This window comes from Canis lupus, chromosome 21 (assembly GCF_011100685.1).
Source record: "Canis lupus familiaris isolate Mischka breed German Shepherd chromosome 21, alternate assembly UU_Cfam_GSD_1.0, whole genome shotgun sequence".
Taxonomy (NCBI): domain Eukaryota; kingdom Metazoa; phylum Chordata; class Mammalia; order Carnivora; family Canidae; genus Canis; species Canis lupus.
This window is the reverse complement of record NC_049242.1, coordinates 13,297,444-13,316,265: the sequence shown is the minus strand read 5'-3', so window position 1 is coordinate 13,316,265 and position 18,822 is coordinate 13,297,444. Positions and strand designations below refer to the sequence as shown.

At 35.5% G+C, this 18,822-nt stretch overlaps 1 protein-coding gene across 4 annotated transcripts in view; it reads left to right on the top strand.

Annotated features, from left to right (window-relative positions):
• HIKESHI (heat shock protein nuclear import factor hikeshi) overlaps positions 1 to 8,555 on the top strand; it is a 39,517-nt gene extending 30,962 nt beyond the window's left edge. For 2 of the 4 annotated variants that reach the window (XM_038568372.1, XM_038568375.1), the window contains exons 3-5: positions 54 to 205; positions 6,960 to 7,078; positions 8,215 to 8,555. In XM_038568372.1, coding sequence (XP_038424300.1) covers positions 54 to 205; positions 6,960 to 7,078; positions 8,215 to 8,269 — 326 coding nt within the window. In that variant the 3' untranslated portion in view covers positions 8,270 to 8,555. Of the gene's footprint in view, positions 1 to 53; positions 206 to 1,531; positions 1,692 to 4,289; positions 4,369 to 6,959; positions 7,079 to 8,214 lie in introns of those variants that run through there. The other 2 variants (XM_038568373.1, XM_038568374.1) reach the window with 2 other exon arrangements.
• Positions 8,556 to 18,822: the final 10,267 nt, after the last annotated feature.

The window sequence follows — 18,822 nt, the reverse complement described above, 5'->3', positions numbered from 1 at the left end:
TGTGTGGCTACAAGTTAAACTTGAAATTTGTGGTACATATTAATTTTTTTCAGGAGAAGGAAGCCAACATCCTTTTGGAGCCATGAATATTGTCCGAACTCCATCTGTTGCTCAGATTGGAATTTCAGTGGAATTATTGGACAGTTTGGCTCAACAGACTCCAGTAGGCAATGCTGCTGTATCCTCAGTTGACTCATTCACTCAGGTAATGTGGTACACATTTTCTAAAAAAATTTTAAAACCAAATTCTATACTTTAAAATTTAGCCTGGTAGTAGAAAACATGTAAAAATGGAGGTAAATATGTATGGCATAAATTGTTGGCTTCCATGGATGATTTAAGCTTGCCTGCTTTCTTCTATAGGTATTTTAAAATTTATAAATGCTTCGATGAGACTTGTTTTTATAGTGATGAAATAGCTCAAAGTGATTTAAAAATGGAATTAAATATTAGCATTTTCTTTTTTCCTCTCAGTTAGTTAGGCTGTGGGTATACAGTTGTGAACCTGATTAGTGAGATCCTTGTCCTCATGGAGCTTTAAGTGACATAATTCCATGATGGTTGACTTTTAAACTGTACAGCAAAGCCCTGGATGGGAGAATGATACAGGCAGAGGTGTAGCTAATGCAAAGGCCTGGAGGTAGAAATCTGTTATTCGAAGAAAAATATGAAGGGCTTTGTGGCTGCTGTAGTGTGAGCAAGGGTGAGAGATGGGAGATGAGATGAGAGGTAATTGGGGAGGGAGCCACAATATAAATTCATATGGTAACCTCATTGGCTTTTATAAAGACTTTGACTCAAATTCTGTTTGGAAGAGAAGAGAGTTTTGAGCAGAAGAATAATAGAATTTAACTTATATTTTAAAAGGATCACTTTTGCATTTTTGGACGGACACTCTAGTAAGAAGGAAGATCAATTTTAGGAGGCTCTTTGTTTTTTTTTTTTTTTTTTTTTTTTTAGGAGGCTCTTTTGAACATCTAGATGACAGATGATAATGACCTGAACCAGGGTAGTTTGGGGAGGTGGAAATGAAGGTGATTAAAAGTACTGGCATACCTCGTTTTATTGCGCTTCACTTTATTGCGCTTCGCAGGTATCATGTTTTTTTTACATACTGAAGGTTTGTGGCAACCCTGCATGGAGCAAATCTGTTGGTGACATTTTCCAGCAGCATTTGCTCACTTTGTGTCTCTGTGTCACATTTTGGTAATTAGAACATTTCAAACTTCTTCATTATTTGTTACAGTGATCTGTGACCAATGATCTTTGATATTACTATTATAATTGTTTTGGGGCACCACAAACTGTGCCCTTGTAAGATGAAGAACTTAATCGATAAGTGTTGTGTTTTCTGACTGTTCCACCTACCAACTATTTCCTCATCCTCCTCCCTCTCTTTGGGCCTCACTATTTCCTGAGACACAACAATATTGAAATTAGGCCAATGAATAATCCTACAGTGGCCTCTAAGGGTTCAAGTGAAAGAGAGAGTCAATCTATGAGGCAAACTTCATTGTTGTCTTATTTTAAGAAATTGCCACAGCCACCCCAACCTTCAGAAACCACCACCCTGATCAGTCAGCAGCCATCAACATCAAGGCAAGACCTTCCACCAGCAAAAAAGATTACGACTCGCTGAAAGCTCAGATGATGTTTAGCATTTTTTAGCAATAAACTATTTTTTAATGAAGGTATGTACATTTTTTAAAGACATAATGCTATTGCATACTTAATAGACTATGGTATAGTGTAAACAAAATTTTTACGTGCACTGGGAAACCAGAAAATTCATTTGACTCACTTTATTGCAGTGGTCTGGAACTGAACTGCAATATGTCCGAGGTATGCCTGTAGTTGATTTCTAGAGATAATTTGAAAATAGAGCCAATAGTGTGTTTCAGCATGTGGATCACATTTAGGGTCTGAGATTAAAGAGAGACATCAACTATGGCCCAAGGATGTTGGCTTGAGGACCTTGAACACAGGAATACTATGAAAAGAGCAAGTGCGGAGTGGAATCAGGAGTTGGATTTTGGTTGTACTATGTTTGGGATACCTGTTAGACATCCAGCTGAAGATGACAAGTCTAGAGATCAAGAGACAGATCTGGGATATGGATAAAAATGTGGCAGTTATCAGTGTAGAGATAGTATTTAAAGTTTTGAAGGGCATATGATTACTAGAGAAGTAACTAAGTGGAAAAGTTGGCCAGTGACTGAGCTTGGGGCCATTTCAAATTTGAGAAGCTTAAGAGATGAAGAGAAAGAAAAAGCAGGCTGAAGTAGAAGGAGACCCAAAAAGTAATGTTTTGGAAGCTAAGCAAAGACTGGTTTTTAAGAAGGAAGAAGCATCAATAGTATCACACTGCTGATGGGTCAAGATGAGGGCTAAGAATTACCTACAGGATTCAACAAGATAGAAGTCATTAAAAAGTTAGCTAAGAGTTCAGAGAATTGGAGTTTGGAGTGAGTTGGAGAGAAGGAAGTGGAAACACTGAATATAGATGAGTCTCGATGAATAGTTATAGAGGATAGCAGATAAATCGTTTGGTTGCTTGAGGGGGCAGTGGGGACAAGAAATTTTTTTTTTTTTTTTTTTTTTTTTACCATTTTTAATGGGAAATATTACATCATGTTTAACGGGAATGAAGCATTCAGGAAAAGAGTTTGGGAGAGTTGCTGAAGAGTGTTTGAATAGGAAATGAGAGACGTTAGATAGGATAATAGACCGTATTCAGAGTAATGGTCATATGGATACAGATGTAGGTGGTTGATAAATGTGATGAGAACTTGGGCATGTTCTCTCTTGATACCTTCTCTTTGCTCAGTGAAACAGGAAACAAGGTTGTCAGCTAAGATTGAGGGGAAAGGAGTATAGGAAATATAAAGAAAAAGTAGGAGAGGAGGAGGGTGAGTGGACTAGAAAACCCCTGGGAACCCCTTATGAGTTTGCTGGGCAGCATACTCTTGAAGTTTGTGGCCATGAATTTAAAGCAGACTTGTCACATCTGAGAATAGGCTGAATTAAGAATGACAGAGTCTGGGTCTTAATTTTTTTTCCCCCAGTAATTAAAAAAAATCAACTGCTGTGCTAAAAAGAAAAGCAAGTTGTAAAGCAATAGTTAATAGTATCCTATTAAAATGTCTGAAAAATATTAGAAAAATGTATTAGAAAAATGTCTGAAAAATACATATGAAAGTGATGTTCTCCCTGGAAAGGGGCAAGGAGACTTTTTACTCTATATATTTATAAATTATTTGAACTTCTTAAATAAAGCATATATATTTTTTATCAAGCACTTTATTATTATGAAGTGTTTTAAATATATAGGAAAATACATTCCACCAATATTTTATTATATACCTACTGTGTGCCAGGACTTTTCTAAGCACAAAAAATAAAAATAGGTAGACAAAATAATAGCTGTTCTTATAGAGCTCTCTTTATAGTGCAGTACATACAAAGACTTCTGAGTGATTTCCATCTAGATTAACTGATATTTGCCATATTTGCTACTAATTAAAAAAAAAGTATTTCTGATACAGCTTGCTGGTCTCACTGTTTCTCTTCTTCCAATTCTTCTCCAGGTAGCTGCTCTTCTAACTTCATGTATCTTTGCCATCCTATGTTAGTACTTTAATTAAGAGAAACATTCATATATATATCCACAAAATATATATAACATTATTTGTTTAAACATGTTTGTAAAATACACTTAGTTATTCTTGTTTCATTTAATGTTTATTAATAGTACATATACATGGCTTAAAACGTCAGATAGTTTTATATGCAAAACAGTTGTTGGACAGCCCCGGTGGCCCAGCGGTTTAACGCCACCTTCAGCCTGGGGTGTGATCCTGGGACCCGGGATCGAGTCCCACGTCAGGCTCCCTGCATGGAGCCTGCTTCTCCCTCTGCCTGTGTCTCTGCCTCTCTCTCTCTTTGTCTGTCATGAATAAATAAATAAAATCTTAAAAACAAAAACAAACAGTTGTCCTCTGTTGTACTTCTTATACTCTGCTCTTACTCTCCTCAAAAGCATTCACTTTCAACCACTCCCTCATTTTTTTTTCCTCTACCTGTATTTACAGGTACTCTACCTGTATTTACTTCCTTGTGGCAGAAAAAAACTTGCTTAATCTGTTCTTAATCAATTTATTTGTTGTAGGTATTTTCCATTGACTTACCAGTGCTGTTCCCCAGCATATAGAGTTTTTTCTCTCCTTTATAAAAGATTAAATTTTAAAAAATGTTTTATTTTTTAAAAAAGATTTATTTATTCATTTTAGAAAGAAAATAAGGGAGAGAGCACACCTATGGTGGGGAGGAGCAAAGGAGGAGGGGCAGAGAGACAGAATCTCAAGCCCGGTGAGTGCAGAGCCTGATACAGAGCTCAATCCTACAAGACCAGAGCTGAAACCAAGAGTCAGATGCCTGACTGCGCCACCCAGGCACCACTAAAAGATTTTATTTTTAAGTAATCTCTGCACCCATTATGAGGCTTGAACTCACAACCCAGAGTCATATGTTCCACTGACTGAACCAGCCAAGGCCCCCCCTTCCCCCCCTGCCTTTTTATTACAGGTTTTCACTAAATTAATATTCAGAGTTTTAGTATTATGATCAGGTAAATATTTTTCAGAACTGAGCCAGATGTAGGTAGTACTTTGATTACATTTCCTTTCTTGTATGACTTTTATTTTTCTTGGTTAATAAATACTTCATTTTTATGTTTTGCATGGATTTCTATTTCCATGTCTAATTTATGCCCAAACTCTGCCAAGTATAAATTCCTATTCAGTATATTTTTAAAAAGCAATTTTAACTTTGTTTTCGAAACATCCTTCTTGAAACTCTCTTTTTTGTTCTTCTGTGGACTGATTATTCTCTGGGTCTGTTGCATAACTGTAGTCAAGGTATTATTTTCTTACACTATTATTGTAGAAGTTCCTTTTATTTCTCTTCTGTGTTGTAGTCCTTTTTTGTTTGTTTCCTCTATTTTCCATTCTTGTTGACTTACCCCTTTGTATGTTTAAAAATGATTATAAATGGTATACTCCACAAATTTCTACAACTTGCTATTGTTCACTCAGCATGATTTTTAAGACTTATCTGTGTTAGTACATGGAATAAATCTAGTCTTTTAATTGTGTAGTATGCCATTGTATGAATGAGACAGTTTTTTCATTTCCATATTGATATGTATTCTCACTAATATTTAAGACCTTAAATTTTTGACAAACTGTTGGGGTGAAATTTGAATATCACTTGGTTTTGGTTTGTATTTCTTGATGACTGGTGAAGTTGAGCATCTTTTCTCATTTTGACCTCATTTTTTTTTTTTATTGGAATTGATCATTTATGTATTTTACCCAATTTTCTGTTGTATTATTTGGCACTTTTTAATGTAATTTAATTTCTGGGCAAAGGCCTTTTTGTATTCTGGGTAATAATACTTTGTAATTTTCTATATGTTGTGGGATGCCTGAGTGGCTCAGTGGTTGGTCGTCTGCCTTCGGCTCAGGGCTTGATCCCGAAGTTCTGGGATTGAGTCCCACATCGGGCTCCTTGCATGGAGCCTGCTTCTTCTCCATCTGCCTATGTTTCTGCCTCTCTGTCTCTAATGAATAAATGAATGGAATCTTTAAAAAAAAAAAAAACGTTTTCTATATGTTGTAATTTTCTTCTTCTAGTACGTTGCTTGTTTTTTAATACTATTTTTGGTATCTTTTTCATGCAGACATTGTATTTTTGTGTTGATAATCTTAACAGTTGTTTCTTTTCTGTTTTTTTTTATATATTGGAGAAATCTTTCTTATCCTATTCTAATGTGTGAAGGTGTTCTCATAGTTATTAAAGCTTTTATTGAAAGCTAGTCTTTTTCTTTTTTTTTACTCTGAGCTAATTGCATCTTTGTTATATATCATGTTGTCTTATATGCTTGGATTTGTTTCTGGGCTCTCTTCTATTCCAATTAGTTTATTTGCCTGTCCCTTTGCCAGTAAAAGTCTTAATATCTGGTAGGCTAAGTCCCCCCTCCCCCCTCCCGAACCCCTTACTCATCAAATAAGCTTAGATATTCTCCATAATACTTTTAGTATCGGCTTATTAAGTTTCGTGAAAAACCTTACCAGATTTTGTTGGAAATAACATTGGATTTATAGGTTTAGTTTGAGGAGAATTGCTTCCGTTACATTATGTCTTCCCATCTTAAAAATATTCTGTCTTTCCACTGAATGTGGTATATATAGGCCCTTTAATTTGTTTTCTTTCCTGTCTCTCAAGGCAGTCTTGAAATATTTTCCTAGGTATTTACAGGCTTTGTTTCTATTCTGAATTGGATCTTTTAAATAAAAGTTACATTTTAAAATTTTGTTGTTAGTGTTGAGGGTTACTGTTGATTTTTTTCTCCTGATACTGATCTTTTAATAGTGATTTTATTGAACTCTGGATATTAGTTCAAGTAACTTTTAATGATAGCCTCCCGTATTAAACTACCTTGATATTGTTAGGCAGAAAGATAAAAGCTAGTAAAGCATTTCCTCTCATTATATTTAAGCTTTTATCTTACTGGCAAGAAGAAGACTTCTTAGTATTTTATATGAGAAAGTAGCTTGATTTGAGGAGGGTGGGATTTGAGGGAAGGGGTCATAGTAGATGTAGAGGCAGACATAAAAGAAGATATTTTGAAGGAAAAACATTTTTCCACCCAAAATGAATGTTAGGAAATTAAAATAGTTAAAAACCACAGAAATTCTGAGATATAAAGGAAGTACAAAAGGTAGGTTATTAAGATTTTGTGCCACAGTGTCATTTTATAACTTTCCTTACAGCATTAGACTTAGAACTCATGATCCTTAAAACCAAGTATACTGGAGGAATAGTTTTAATTAAAAGTATTAAAGTCTGAGTGGAATATTTAGTATAATTCATTAATCCGTTCATTATTAACTTTTCAGTTCACACAAAAGATGTTGGACAACTTCTACAATTTTGCTTCATCATTTGCTGTGTCTCAGGCCCAGATGACACCAAGTCCATCTGAAATGTTCATTCCAGCAAATGTGGTTCTGAAATGGTATGGGACATCTTGTATCTTTAATATTAAGGCTTTTAATAACCATATATTGTTTTGCCTGTGAATGTATTTCTTTTTTGACATTTAAACATATTCTTTTATTGTGGACATCAGCATACATTAATTAACATTGGCATGCCATTTAAAAGCATACTGTGGAGTTTACATCAAAGAATGTTCTTACCCTCAATATTCTGTTATATAGTAGCCATTTTGAATTTATAAAGACAGGAAAATACAATTGCTTATTTTTAGGGGCCACAATTAAAGTTGTAAATTTTTCAATATTTTTATTTATAAGTAACCATATTTGAGTCTTGAAATACAAAGCAAAATTTTTTTGTGAGTTTAGAAAGTCTTGATCTGAAGTAGAATATACGTAAGGCATCAGGGTGGTTTATACTGCACCCTATACTTAAATGATTAATAAAATTGATTTCCTTGGCTTTCCCCTGGTTCTGTTTTAATTTAATTTAATTTATTTATTTGAGAGAGAGAGAGAGAGCATGCGTGTGCGCATGAGCAGGGGGAGGGGCAGAGTGAGAAGGAGAAGCAGGGAGCCTGACAGGGGGCTCAGTCCCAGAACCCTGAGATCATGGCCTGAGCCAAGGCAGATGCTTAACTCACTGAGCCACCCAGGTGCCCCTCATGATTCTGTTTTATAGGTGTTCTTTTCACTTTGACTATCCCAGAGTGTGGGGGTGGGGGATACAAGAGAATTTGTTGAACAGCTGGTAGCATGGTGTAGCATGGATCGATCTGGAAGATACTAGGTTTGAGCTTTGTTAAAATATAAGTATTTGACCTTAAGCAAATTCCTCTCATCTACTCATTTATGAAATGAGGGAGTTAGATTTGATTTTTTTTTCCTCCTTGGGTCTGTCAAATTTTGCAGAAGATAAAAGTTAATAAAATTTATTATGATTTGTGCTCTGATATAAGCTAGTCATACTTAAATCACTATGCTTGCTATCCTTTTATAAGAATAATAAAACTTTCAGATTAAATTTTTAGCTCTTTTGTTTTTTTATCTTAGCTTTTTAGAAGTGACATCTAAAATGTTTGCTTTTTGATAAGTCATTTGGTAGATTACAAAAGATTTTAATTTTCTTGTAAATATATTTTTTCTTTTGTAGGTATGAAAACTTTCAAAGACGACTAGCACAGAACCCTCTCTTTTGGAAAACATAATTTGAATAAAATAATTTTTGATGGATTCCGAAATTTGTCATGTTTTGAAGAGAAATGCCTCCATTTAAAAGTACGAAGTCAAAAGGATCATGAAGCCTAAGTTTAAGAACTACTTATTGACTGAAACTTAATGAAACTCTTTATAAAAAATTAAAAACATGGAAAAATGAAAATATGTTCCTTATTAATGAGTTTTTTTTTCCTTAAGCTTAAAATATTCAGAGGCACACACTTTGTTTTGGCTAGAATTCATTTTTTACTTAAAAATAAAGCATATTCACAACAATAGCGTGCCAAATGCCATTGAATTTATAATCTTCCATTTACTTTTATGATGCTTTGCTAGAGTAGTTAACTTAAAATCAACTATCAAAATCGGGATTTTTTGAAAAACATCAAATATACATTTTTGCATATGGAGAAATTATTTTTAGTATTTCTTAAGATTACAAGTTTTTCCATTAATATGGATTGGTTATCAGTTTTATATCTGCAGATTCATACATTTTTATTTAATAAAATTCCCATGGTTAATATTGATGAGGTTTTATTTAATACTGGTGATTTGAGACATTTATGTGTAGAATATAGGATTGATTTAGTACCTTTTCCTATTAAGTTAAAGCCATTGTGTCTCATTCAGAAAGGAACTTTAGCTCATTTTATACTGGTGACATCCATTGACCAAAACCCACTACATAATCAAAGCTAGGTTTATTAGCTTGCTGCATCAAGTAAGTACAAACACCAGAGGTGTATCTCCAAAGGAAGGATACATATAGGAGTTTGGGGTCTCTGGTTAGTTTTGAAACATTTTGGCAAGGATTGGTGAAAATTGTACCAGCAACTCTCTAGTTCCTGGTACAGTGTCATTAGAACACATGAGCCTATGCAGAATTATCACTTGATGAGTTTGTGATTTTATCTTGAAACATGTATCCAATTGAGCTACCAGTAAGAATTTGAGTTCAGGCGATTTTCTTGAGTGTTGTCAAAGTTTGGTAGACTTAGGCATTTTGCAGGTTGTAGATTTTTGCAAATTGTAGTTTCTCTTTCAATTCTCACTTTTCTTCTGGTTTTTCTTCAACCTGTGTTGAAGGACAGACCATTACCTTCTGCAATTGTAATCAAGCCAGATTAGTATTGCTTTTTACCAGGTTATAATTGTATATCAAGTATTCAGTGGTAGTCCTTACTGAATCTCAGATCTTTATATTAATAATAGTTGATTGTTGAATCATGTGATTTGGCAGTGACTACATAACAGCATTTAAGTCTCAGAACAGAAAGCATCTGCCACCTATAAAATATCAGAAGCAAAATTAGTATTCTATTAGAATGCAAAGCCAGGAGCCTAGGTTACAAAACCCAGACTACAAAAATTTGTAGCCCAAAGTCCTGCTGGGTCTTATTATTATTTTTTAGAATTTTAAATTTATTTATTCGTGAGAGACACACACAGAGAGGCAGAGACATAGGAAGAGGGAGAAGCAGACTTCATGCAGGGAGCCCAGTATGGGACTCCATCCCCGGTCCCCAGGATCAGGCCCTGGACTGAAGCTGGCGCTAAACTGCTGAGCCACCTGGGCTGCCCAGCTGGGTCTATTTTATAGAGTCAGGTAGCTTCTTTCTTTAGCTTAGTTGAAGACTATTGTACCTGTCTAGTGATTTTTATAGACCTTTATATATAATATAATAAATGCAAATTGCCTTTTGGTTTGCCAAGAGGAAATAGAAGACTATGTCATTGCCCATGACAATCTTGGAGAGTGAACTCAAACTGGTTGTTGGGCTTCCACAGCATGAGTCAAAATTTGAATCACCTTTTTTAGTTGTGTTCATAAGAGTTAACACTTTTGAGAACTCTCCTGAGTAGCCAATTCCTGCTTCATTTTGAAAGTCTCTGGTTATCCTTCCCAAGGAAACATGCTCTGAATAGAAAAGGGCTTTAAATATCTGAAAGCTTCTTAATTATTCTGTACACACAAGATAGATTTGGGTTTAGGAGGTAGGCAAAAGCCTGGTGTAGACCTAAGAAACTCCTGGTGAGTTACAGATAATATTAGGAATATAAATGATAATTTATCACAACAGAAATGAGCCAGTAATTGTTTCCTTGAGCTGAGCACATTGTCATTGGGTTTAGTTCTTGCATAGAAGTCTGGAAAATCTTCAGAGAAAATGACTAGTGCAGTGAGAATAGCTGCAGGATTTGGTTGGTCCCTTCTCTGGTGAATCTGACAAATGCTGTTATGATTATAGCAGAAGCATTTTGTTGACTTGGAGTAAATGTCTCAATTTTTACAAAAATGAAGGCTGGGGCTATGATTAAGAGGAAAACTCAAATATCAAGAGACCTTTGGGAGAAATTGGTCTTAGGAGTTTAAAGGAATAGATATTACATCTTTTACAGTGGAATTAAAAAAATAATATTTGAGAGAAAGAGAGCATGAGTGGGGAGAGGCAGAGGGAGAGGAAGAAGCAGGCTCCCTGCCAAGTGCAGAACCAAGTGCTCCAGGCTCTGGGCTCAATCCCCAGACTCCAGGATCATGACCTAAGCTGAAGGCAGATGCTTAACCAAGGTGCCCCTTTACAGGGGAATTTGACAGTTTCAAAGAGTAGCTGTGGAAACCAAAAAGTTTTGCATTTCTTAAAGTGCCCAAAAATGACCTAGGGGATTAAGAATAAAATCCTTAAATGATACAGATATGTAAGAGCATACTGAGAAACCTTTAGGGTTATCTCTAGGAGGTGCCAAACTATAATAAGCAAAAGGGAAAAAAGAGGCAGGGTATTAGAAAATTAACCATGTTTTTTGCTTTGAGCAGAAGCGGTTCATTTTCTGTTGTCATCTGCTTGATGTGAGGGTTTGATTAGCAGTCTTCCTTTAAAGATAATGGCTTCTGTAAGGAGGGCACTTGTGATGAGCACTGAGTGTTATATGTAAATAATGAATCCCTAAATTCTCCTGAAACCAATGTTACACTGTATGTTAACTAACTAGAAATTAAATAAAAATTTGGAAGAAAAAAAGACAATGGCTTCTGGAGAATCCCTGAGAATCACTAGTTGAAAGTCTCCTGATGGAACGGTTGTCCAGCTGTTGGGAGAAGCTATTTGTCATTTAGTTGGGAACATGAATCCAGGAATCATTGTCTTGGACTTTCATTGCCACGCTGGTTAAAGTATCTGATAAGCTTATTTTTCATTGAAGGCAGTTTTTCTCTGATGTCTCTTCCAGAAGACTGTATTTGCCGAGGATTGAGGATGTTATGGACAGTGATGTTTTTGTAGAATGGAAGAGAGTTGAATTCACTATTGAGGTATAGCACAATTATAAGATAAATGATGATGATGAGGGGCACCTGAGTAGCTCAGTTGGTTGAGCGTCTGCCTTTGGCTCAGGTCGTGATCCCGGGGTCCTGGAATCGAGCCCCATGTCTGGCTCCCTGCTCAGCAGAGAGTCTGCTTCTCCCTCTGCCTCTCCCTATGCTTGTGCTCTCCCTCTCAATAAATAAATAAAATCTTAAAAAAAATGATGATGAGATGATAAAGGTATTATGGACAGTGATAGTTTTCTAGGCCTGTAATTTATCCCATAAAGTATATATTTTTTGGAGACAGTTATTGTATCAGTCTTTACATAAAAATGAGTATATTTCTTTTTACTTGAAATGTACACAGTCATTTGCTATAGTCTGAATGTGTATGTTCCCAAAAATTTATATTTTGAAATCCTAATGCCCAGTGTGATGGTAGTAGGGCCTTCGGGAAGTGATTAGGTCATGAGATTAATGCCCTTATAAGAGACCCCAGAGAGCTCCTTTAGCCAATCCATTATGTGAGGATACATGAAAAGTCTGTGACCTGCAAAAGAGCCTTCACTTGACCACACTGGGCAGGCACCTTGATCTTAGGCTTCCAGCCTCCAGAACTGTGAGAAACAAATTTTTGTTCATAATAAGCTACCTAGTCTCTGGCATTTTGTTACAGCAGCTTGAACAGACTAAGACACACTGAAATATTTTTTTAAAAACATTTTTATTAACACATTTTACTTACGCATCATTTAATCTAGGAAGACTGAATTCTTGATTTTCCAAGTTTTTTTCTTTTGATTTTTAAAAGCAAACAACAATATTTTTGAATTAATTAAAATTTGGAGAATGTCAAATAAGCTTAATTTTTCCTATTAAAATTTCTTCTATAAAGTAAATGAAAGAGTTAAGGCAAAACGACATCTTACAAGTTTTATTATGCCTGAATTTGGGAAAGGCAAAATCATAAGGAGATGTCAGAGGAGACAAGATATGAACATGAGTTAGAAATTCCAAAGGCAAGAAGTAATCTCAGCCAATATCTATATTCAGTATAGTAGGAAAAATAGTAACACTATTTACCATCTGTGCCCCATAGATCTGTTTTTAAAAATGTTTTTAAGTCACTTGAACAAAAAGTAAAAGGATAGTAAACAACTTTATTAGAATTTCAAGTAATGAGAAAGTAACAAACTTTGTTTCATATTTTCATAATTTTGACAATATATGTGCCTGATAAAGGCATTGTCTTCTAAATGTAACTATCAGTTGTCATGTATGAATCTGGACATGTCCATCTTGTAAATGTTAATTTTAGGTTTCAAATACATCTCTAATAAGATCTACCTTATCATTACGTTCTGGTTCTTGTACCAGCAAAATGCAAATACTTGAAGAATTAATTGAAAACTGATGTCAAATTATTTTGTTTAAAAGAGAATGGCTATCATCTTAGGTCCATAGTTGTAAGATATTTTCGATTTTAGATTTATAACTACATGTTAGAATGATCAAATAATTTTTCATTCTGTGTCTTCTATTTCTTTCCATAACTTTTATGTACACAACTGCTTTCAACATTGCCTATTTAAAAAAAGAGCTTTATTGTCATATAATTCACATACCATCAGATTCAAAGTGTATGTACAATTTTTTGTTTTATAGTATATTCACATGTTTGTGCAGCCACCATCCATGTAATTTTAGAACATTTTCATCCTCCCTAGAAATTCCATACCCATCAGTAGTTAATCCCAGCCCCAGCATAATGTTTTCAAGATTCATCCATGTCATAGTATATCAGCACTTCTTTCCTTTTTATTGCTGATATTATTCCATTGTAAGAATATATACACTTAATCCTTATGTTAGTTGATGGACATCCTCCCCCATCCCCGTTTTTTGGCTACTATGAACAATACTGCTGTGAACATTCATCTATTTTTTTTTTTTCTTTTCTAAGATTTTATTTATTTGAGAGAGAGAGCCCACAGAAGGAGAGGGAGAGGGAGAAGCAACTCTCCCACCCCCAGCCCGAGCAGAGAGCCTGACTTGCGGCTCTATCCCAGGACCCTGAGATCAGGACCTGAGCTGAAGGCAGACACTTAACCAGCTGTGTCATCCAGGAGCCCTCTACAAATTCTTTTTTTTTTTTTTTAAAGATTTTATTTATTTATGAATGAGAGACAGAGAGAGAGAGTGGCAGAGACACAGGCAGAGGGAGATGCAAGCTCCATGCAGGGAGCCCGATGTGGGACTTGATCCTGGGTCTCCAGGATCAGGCGGTGCTAAACCGCTGAGCCACCAGGGCTGCCCCCCTCTACAAATTCTTATGTGGATTTATGCCTTCATTTCTCTTGAGTATAGAAGAGTAGAGTTACTGGATTATATGGTAACTCTGTTTAACTTTTTAAAGAGCTGCTGGACTGTTTTCCAGAGCAGTTGTACCATTTTACATTCCCATCAGCAATGTATGAGGGTTTCGATGTCTCTGCATCCTGTCAACACTAGCTATTGTCTGTTTTTGGTTGTGGCTCTTCTAGTGGGTGAGAAGTGGTATCTCATTCTGGTTTTGATCTGCAATTTTCTAATGGTAAATGGTGTTGAGTATTTTCATAAGACTATTGGCCATTTATATTCTTTGAAAAAATATTCAAATTCTTCGCCCATTTAATTGGGTTATTTGTCTTCTTATTGTTGAGTTATATATGCTGGACATAAGTCCCTTTGATGTGGGAAACAAAGGCGGAAGAAAATAGATTTCCTTACTACCTACAGCCCATTGACAAATCCTTGAAACCTGCAAAGTGACATTCCTCTAGGGACTCAACTGTCTTGATGTTAATACTTTGCTAAGGGGCAGAAGGCAATCTTAGCCTGACCTCCAGGAACCTGTAAGTCTAATATATAAAAATTCCTTCAGAAATTTCCTTTATCTCTAAACCCCACAAGATATATGTTGGCTATCATCCCCTCAAGGACATGGCCCATTGATATACATCTGACGGGTCTCAAGACTAAGGTTTTGTTAGATGGTAATAAATGACCTTTTCCCAACAATAGCTAGACCCCTCAAGGTCCCAGAAACCTTGCTTTTAAAATTCTTTGAAGACTTATACTCTCCCTAACCCTCTCCCAACTTGAAAGTATATAATGGGCCACTCCTTATGACCCCCATGCAGCTATTTATGTCCACAGGTCCTGTCCCTATGCTTTAATAAAACCACTTTTTTGTACCAAAGACGTCTCAAGAATTCTTTCTTGGCCATTGGCTTCGAACCCTAACTTTCTGTCCTATATCACCTTATCAGATAGATGATTTGCAAATATCACCTTCCATTCTATGGATTGTCTTCATTTTCTTGATGAGACTATTGCAACACAAAAGTTTTTAGTTTTGATACAGATCAATTTGTGTCTGTCTTTTTGTCACGCTTTTGGTTTCATATTGAAGAAACCATTGCCTTACCCATGGTTTTAATGATTTATTCCTATGCTTTCTTTTAAGAGTTGTATAGTTTTTGCTGTTTATTTAGGTCTTTGATCCACTTTGAGTTAATATTTATGACTGGTGTTGGGTAGGGCTCCTAAATTCACTTTTGCAGGTGGATGTCCAACTGTCCTAACACTACTTGTTGAAACATTGTCTACTTTTGCTAATTTTGGTGCACAAGCATAAAAGATGAAAGAATAGGTGACTAGTATTATCAGGAACTTTAATCTTTTCAAAAGTGGGTAGCTTTTTTCACAAATGATTTAACAGTGTATATCAAAATGCTCATAAAATACTTAGTGATAAAAGACACTTCACTGATTTCAGTACAGTGATAGTTTTGCTGTTTTTCTAGAAAGAAAATCCAAATTATAGTTTTACTCATTTTATTTTTTGTGTTACAATACCTTGTATTGGCTTCACAAGCCTGTTGTCCTTGTGAATACATCCATTACATTTAACCAATTTTGTCAAAAGTTTTAACACATTTATTGATCCTTTCCAAACTATAACTTGTACCTCATTATAAACCCCAGATTAATAAAGTTTACCCCTCAAGTCTCTACACTTTCTGTACCTTCTTAAATTTGTCTTTCAAAAAAAGTATTCTTTTATAACCCTGCACAACCAGACACTTTTTAAGACAAAATATTTTTTTTATCTAGGTAGAAAAAGCATTCATTATTATACTATATGTACATCCTCTTACACAGATTCTTTTATATTCCTCAAAATGAACATGCATACCAACATAATCTAAAGGCATCTGCTCCATTTATTAAATAAGAGCACACATGGAGCACCTGGGTGGCTCAGGTGGTTGAGTGTCTTGACTCTTGGTTTTGGCTCAGGTCATGGTCTCAGGGTTGTGGGATTGAGCCCTGCTTTGGACTCCATGCTTGGTGAAGTCTGCTTGAAATTCTTTCCCCTTCCCTCTTTCTCCCCCTTTGCTCTTCCCCCCACCCCCACTGCTTGTATACTCTCATAAATAATAAATAAATAAATAAATAAATAAATAAATACATACATACATACATAAATACATAAATAAATACATAAATAAATAAAATCTGTAAATAGGAGCACATGTATAGCAAAATTATATTGCCTAGTTGCTCAAGATTACTTATTGATTAAATAAATATTTATGTTCTTAAAGTTAACTAACACCCTGGAAATAACAAATTAAGCTAATGGAGGAAGTCTTTTTGGTTGTAGCATAAGGATTCCATAAATTTAAAATCTCTAAAAAGAGTTTTAGGCAGCCCGGGTGGCTCAGCAGTTTAGTGCTGCCTTCAGCCCAGGACCTGATCCTGGAGACCTGGATCGAGTCCCATGTCAGGCTTCCTGCATGGAGCCTGCTTCTCCCTCTGCCTGTGTCTCTGCCTCTCTCTCTCTCTCTCTCTCTCTCTCTTTTTCTCTCTGTGTGTCTGTCATGAATAAATAAATAAAATCTTAAAAAGAAACCATAAAAAAAGAGTTTTATTATTATAATTTCATTTTGTTAGGCATAGTTTTATTTTTGTAATTTAAATGACTTGTGGAAACAATGTTAACCCATATAACCTGTATAATAAATGTATAAATAAAATAAGTGTTTAATAATAAACCTATATAACATAATAGACACTATAAACTATTGGGAAAAACCTCTAACCTTATACTAACTAGAATATTATTTTTTAAGGTTTTATTTATTTGAGAGAGAGAGAGAGAAAACGAGAGCATAGACTTTAAATTATGGCTAACAGCTCTGCTTTGCATTTATTTTTGTCTCGTACCTATTTGGCTTAACTGATGGCAGTCAAAAACTTTTTTCAGAGCTACAGTTGTAACAGAAATGTTTTCCCTTAGAAGAGCCGAAAGTATACTTTTTTAAAAGTCTTTTAAATTTGATTTATGAACACAGTTTTATAAATTGCATTAGAAAAAAGTTCATTTGATATTCTTAAAATATAGATGATTCTGTACATTTGAGTTAATAATATCACTTTTCTCCCTTACTTTACCACAATGTAAAAATATTCTAGTTGGAGGGGGGTTCGTGAAGGAGGTGCCTGGGTGGCTCAGTTGGTTAAGACATTGAGGTCATGATCTTAGGGTCTTGGGATGGAACTCCAAGGTGGGCTCCCTGCTCAACAAGGAGTCTTCTCCCTCTGCTCTTGCCTCCCCCCCTCCTTTTGGAGTTTCTTGAATTATTTCTTTAAATTTATGTGAGTATTTAACATAAGTGAATTAGCACAGGGATTTTTTTTTTAAATCCCTTATCATCTGATTCATTCCTCTTCTGATTTAGAGTGCTTCTCAAATGAACAATTTTGTTCATGTCAGCAATTTCCCTACGTGGGTCACTTAGAATTCAAATTGCCTTTGGTGAATTTGTCATTGAGAAGGTATGTGCAAAAATGAGAAAATAGAGGTCAGAATTCTGCCAAGAGGTAGCCCAAGTGTTTTGCAGATGAGCCATAAGACAATTGGCCTGACTTAGGTTAAAATGGAAAGTATTGCTTCTGTGAGTTTCTAGGGTCATTGATCAACAGCCTCCCGGCAGGTGGAATATTAAGAGAGTATCTTTCCTAAAACCAATTTTTTACACACAGACAAGTCTAGAGAGCATTTTTATATGGTCTTAAAAAGTTTAAATTTTTAAAAGTTTGGTATGGGTGCCTGGGTGGCTCAGTCAGTCAAGCATCTGCCTTCAGCTCAGATCATGATCCTGGAGGGCCAGGATTCAGCACTGCTCAGCAAGGAGCCTGCTCCTCCTCCCTCTGCCCCCACCCCACTTTTGCATTCTCTATCTGTCTCAAATAAATAAATAAATAAATAAATAAATAAATAAATAAATAAAAAGATCTTTTTTAAAAATCTCAAACTAGAATTAAAAAAAAAGTTTGTCTAAATGATGTCAGGTTATTACGACCTTGTGAATTCATCAGTTCCTGGAAGGGAAGTTTGGAAAACAGATTTAATGGCTCTTTAACTATCTTCTGTGAACTTTTTTGGATGTGCAGCAGTATATACAATAGACAGGCAAGATGGCTAATGGTAATTCAAAGATTTGTTAAATCTTCACCAAGAAAAATAATTAAATACCTAATTAGCTAGCTAAAGAGTCCCAGGGGAATTTCTTCCCAGGACAAAACCCAAAACCCAAAATCCAACACTGAAGAACTCATTGAAATAACTGGAATGCAATTTCAGCACAGGATTGGCTCTGAGCAAGCAGAAGCTAAGAGGAGTTCAGATGTGCACACTACTATCCAATTGATGGTCCATACCACAATATGAAGGGTCTCAGTGGAACCTAAACCTGTTAAGGTCTCTAATACAAAGACCACTAGGCATAAACTCTTATTCAAACAGGATTATTAGGGTGCTGTAGCACGGGAGAGTGCACACTGAGGGAATAGTAGGGCATCTCAAATGGAAAGAATTGGGATGGGGTTTTGGGAGCAGGAGTTAGTCTTGGATTATCTTGGCAGGGATGCATTGTTGAAACAGTGGTCTTAAGGGTGTTGTATGTAAGTGATGAATCACAAAATTCTACATTTGAAACTAATATTACACTATATGTTAATTAAGTGGAATTTAAATACAAATATGGAGGAAAAAAAAGTCAGTGGTCTTTAGGACGCAAGAACACAGGTACGGTTAATGTTAACACTGGATTGTTTGAGGTTTTACCTTGGAATATATAGGTCTGTCTGAGCTTAGGCTTGTTTTGCATGTTAAGATCTGATACA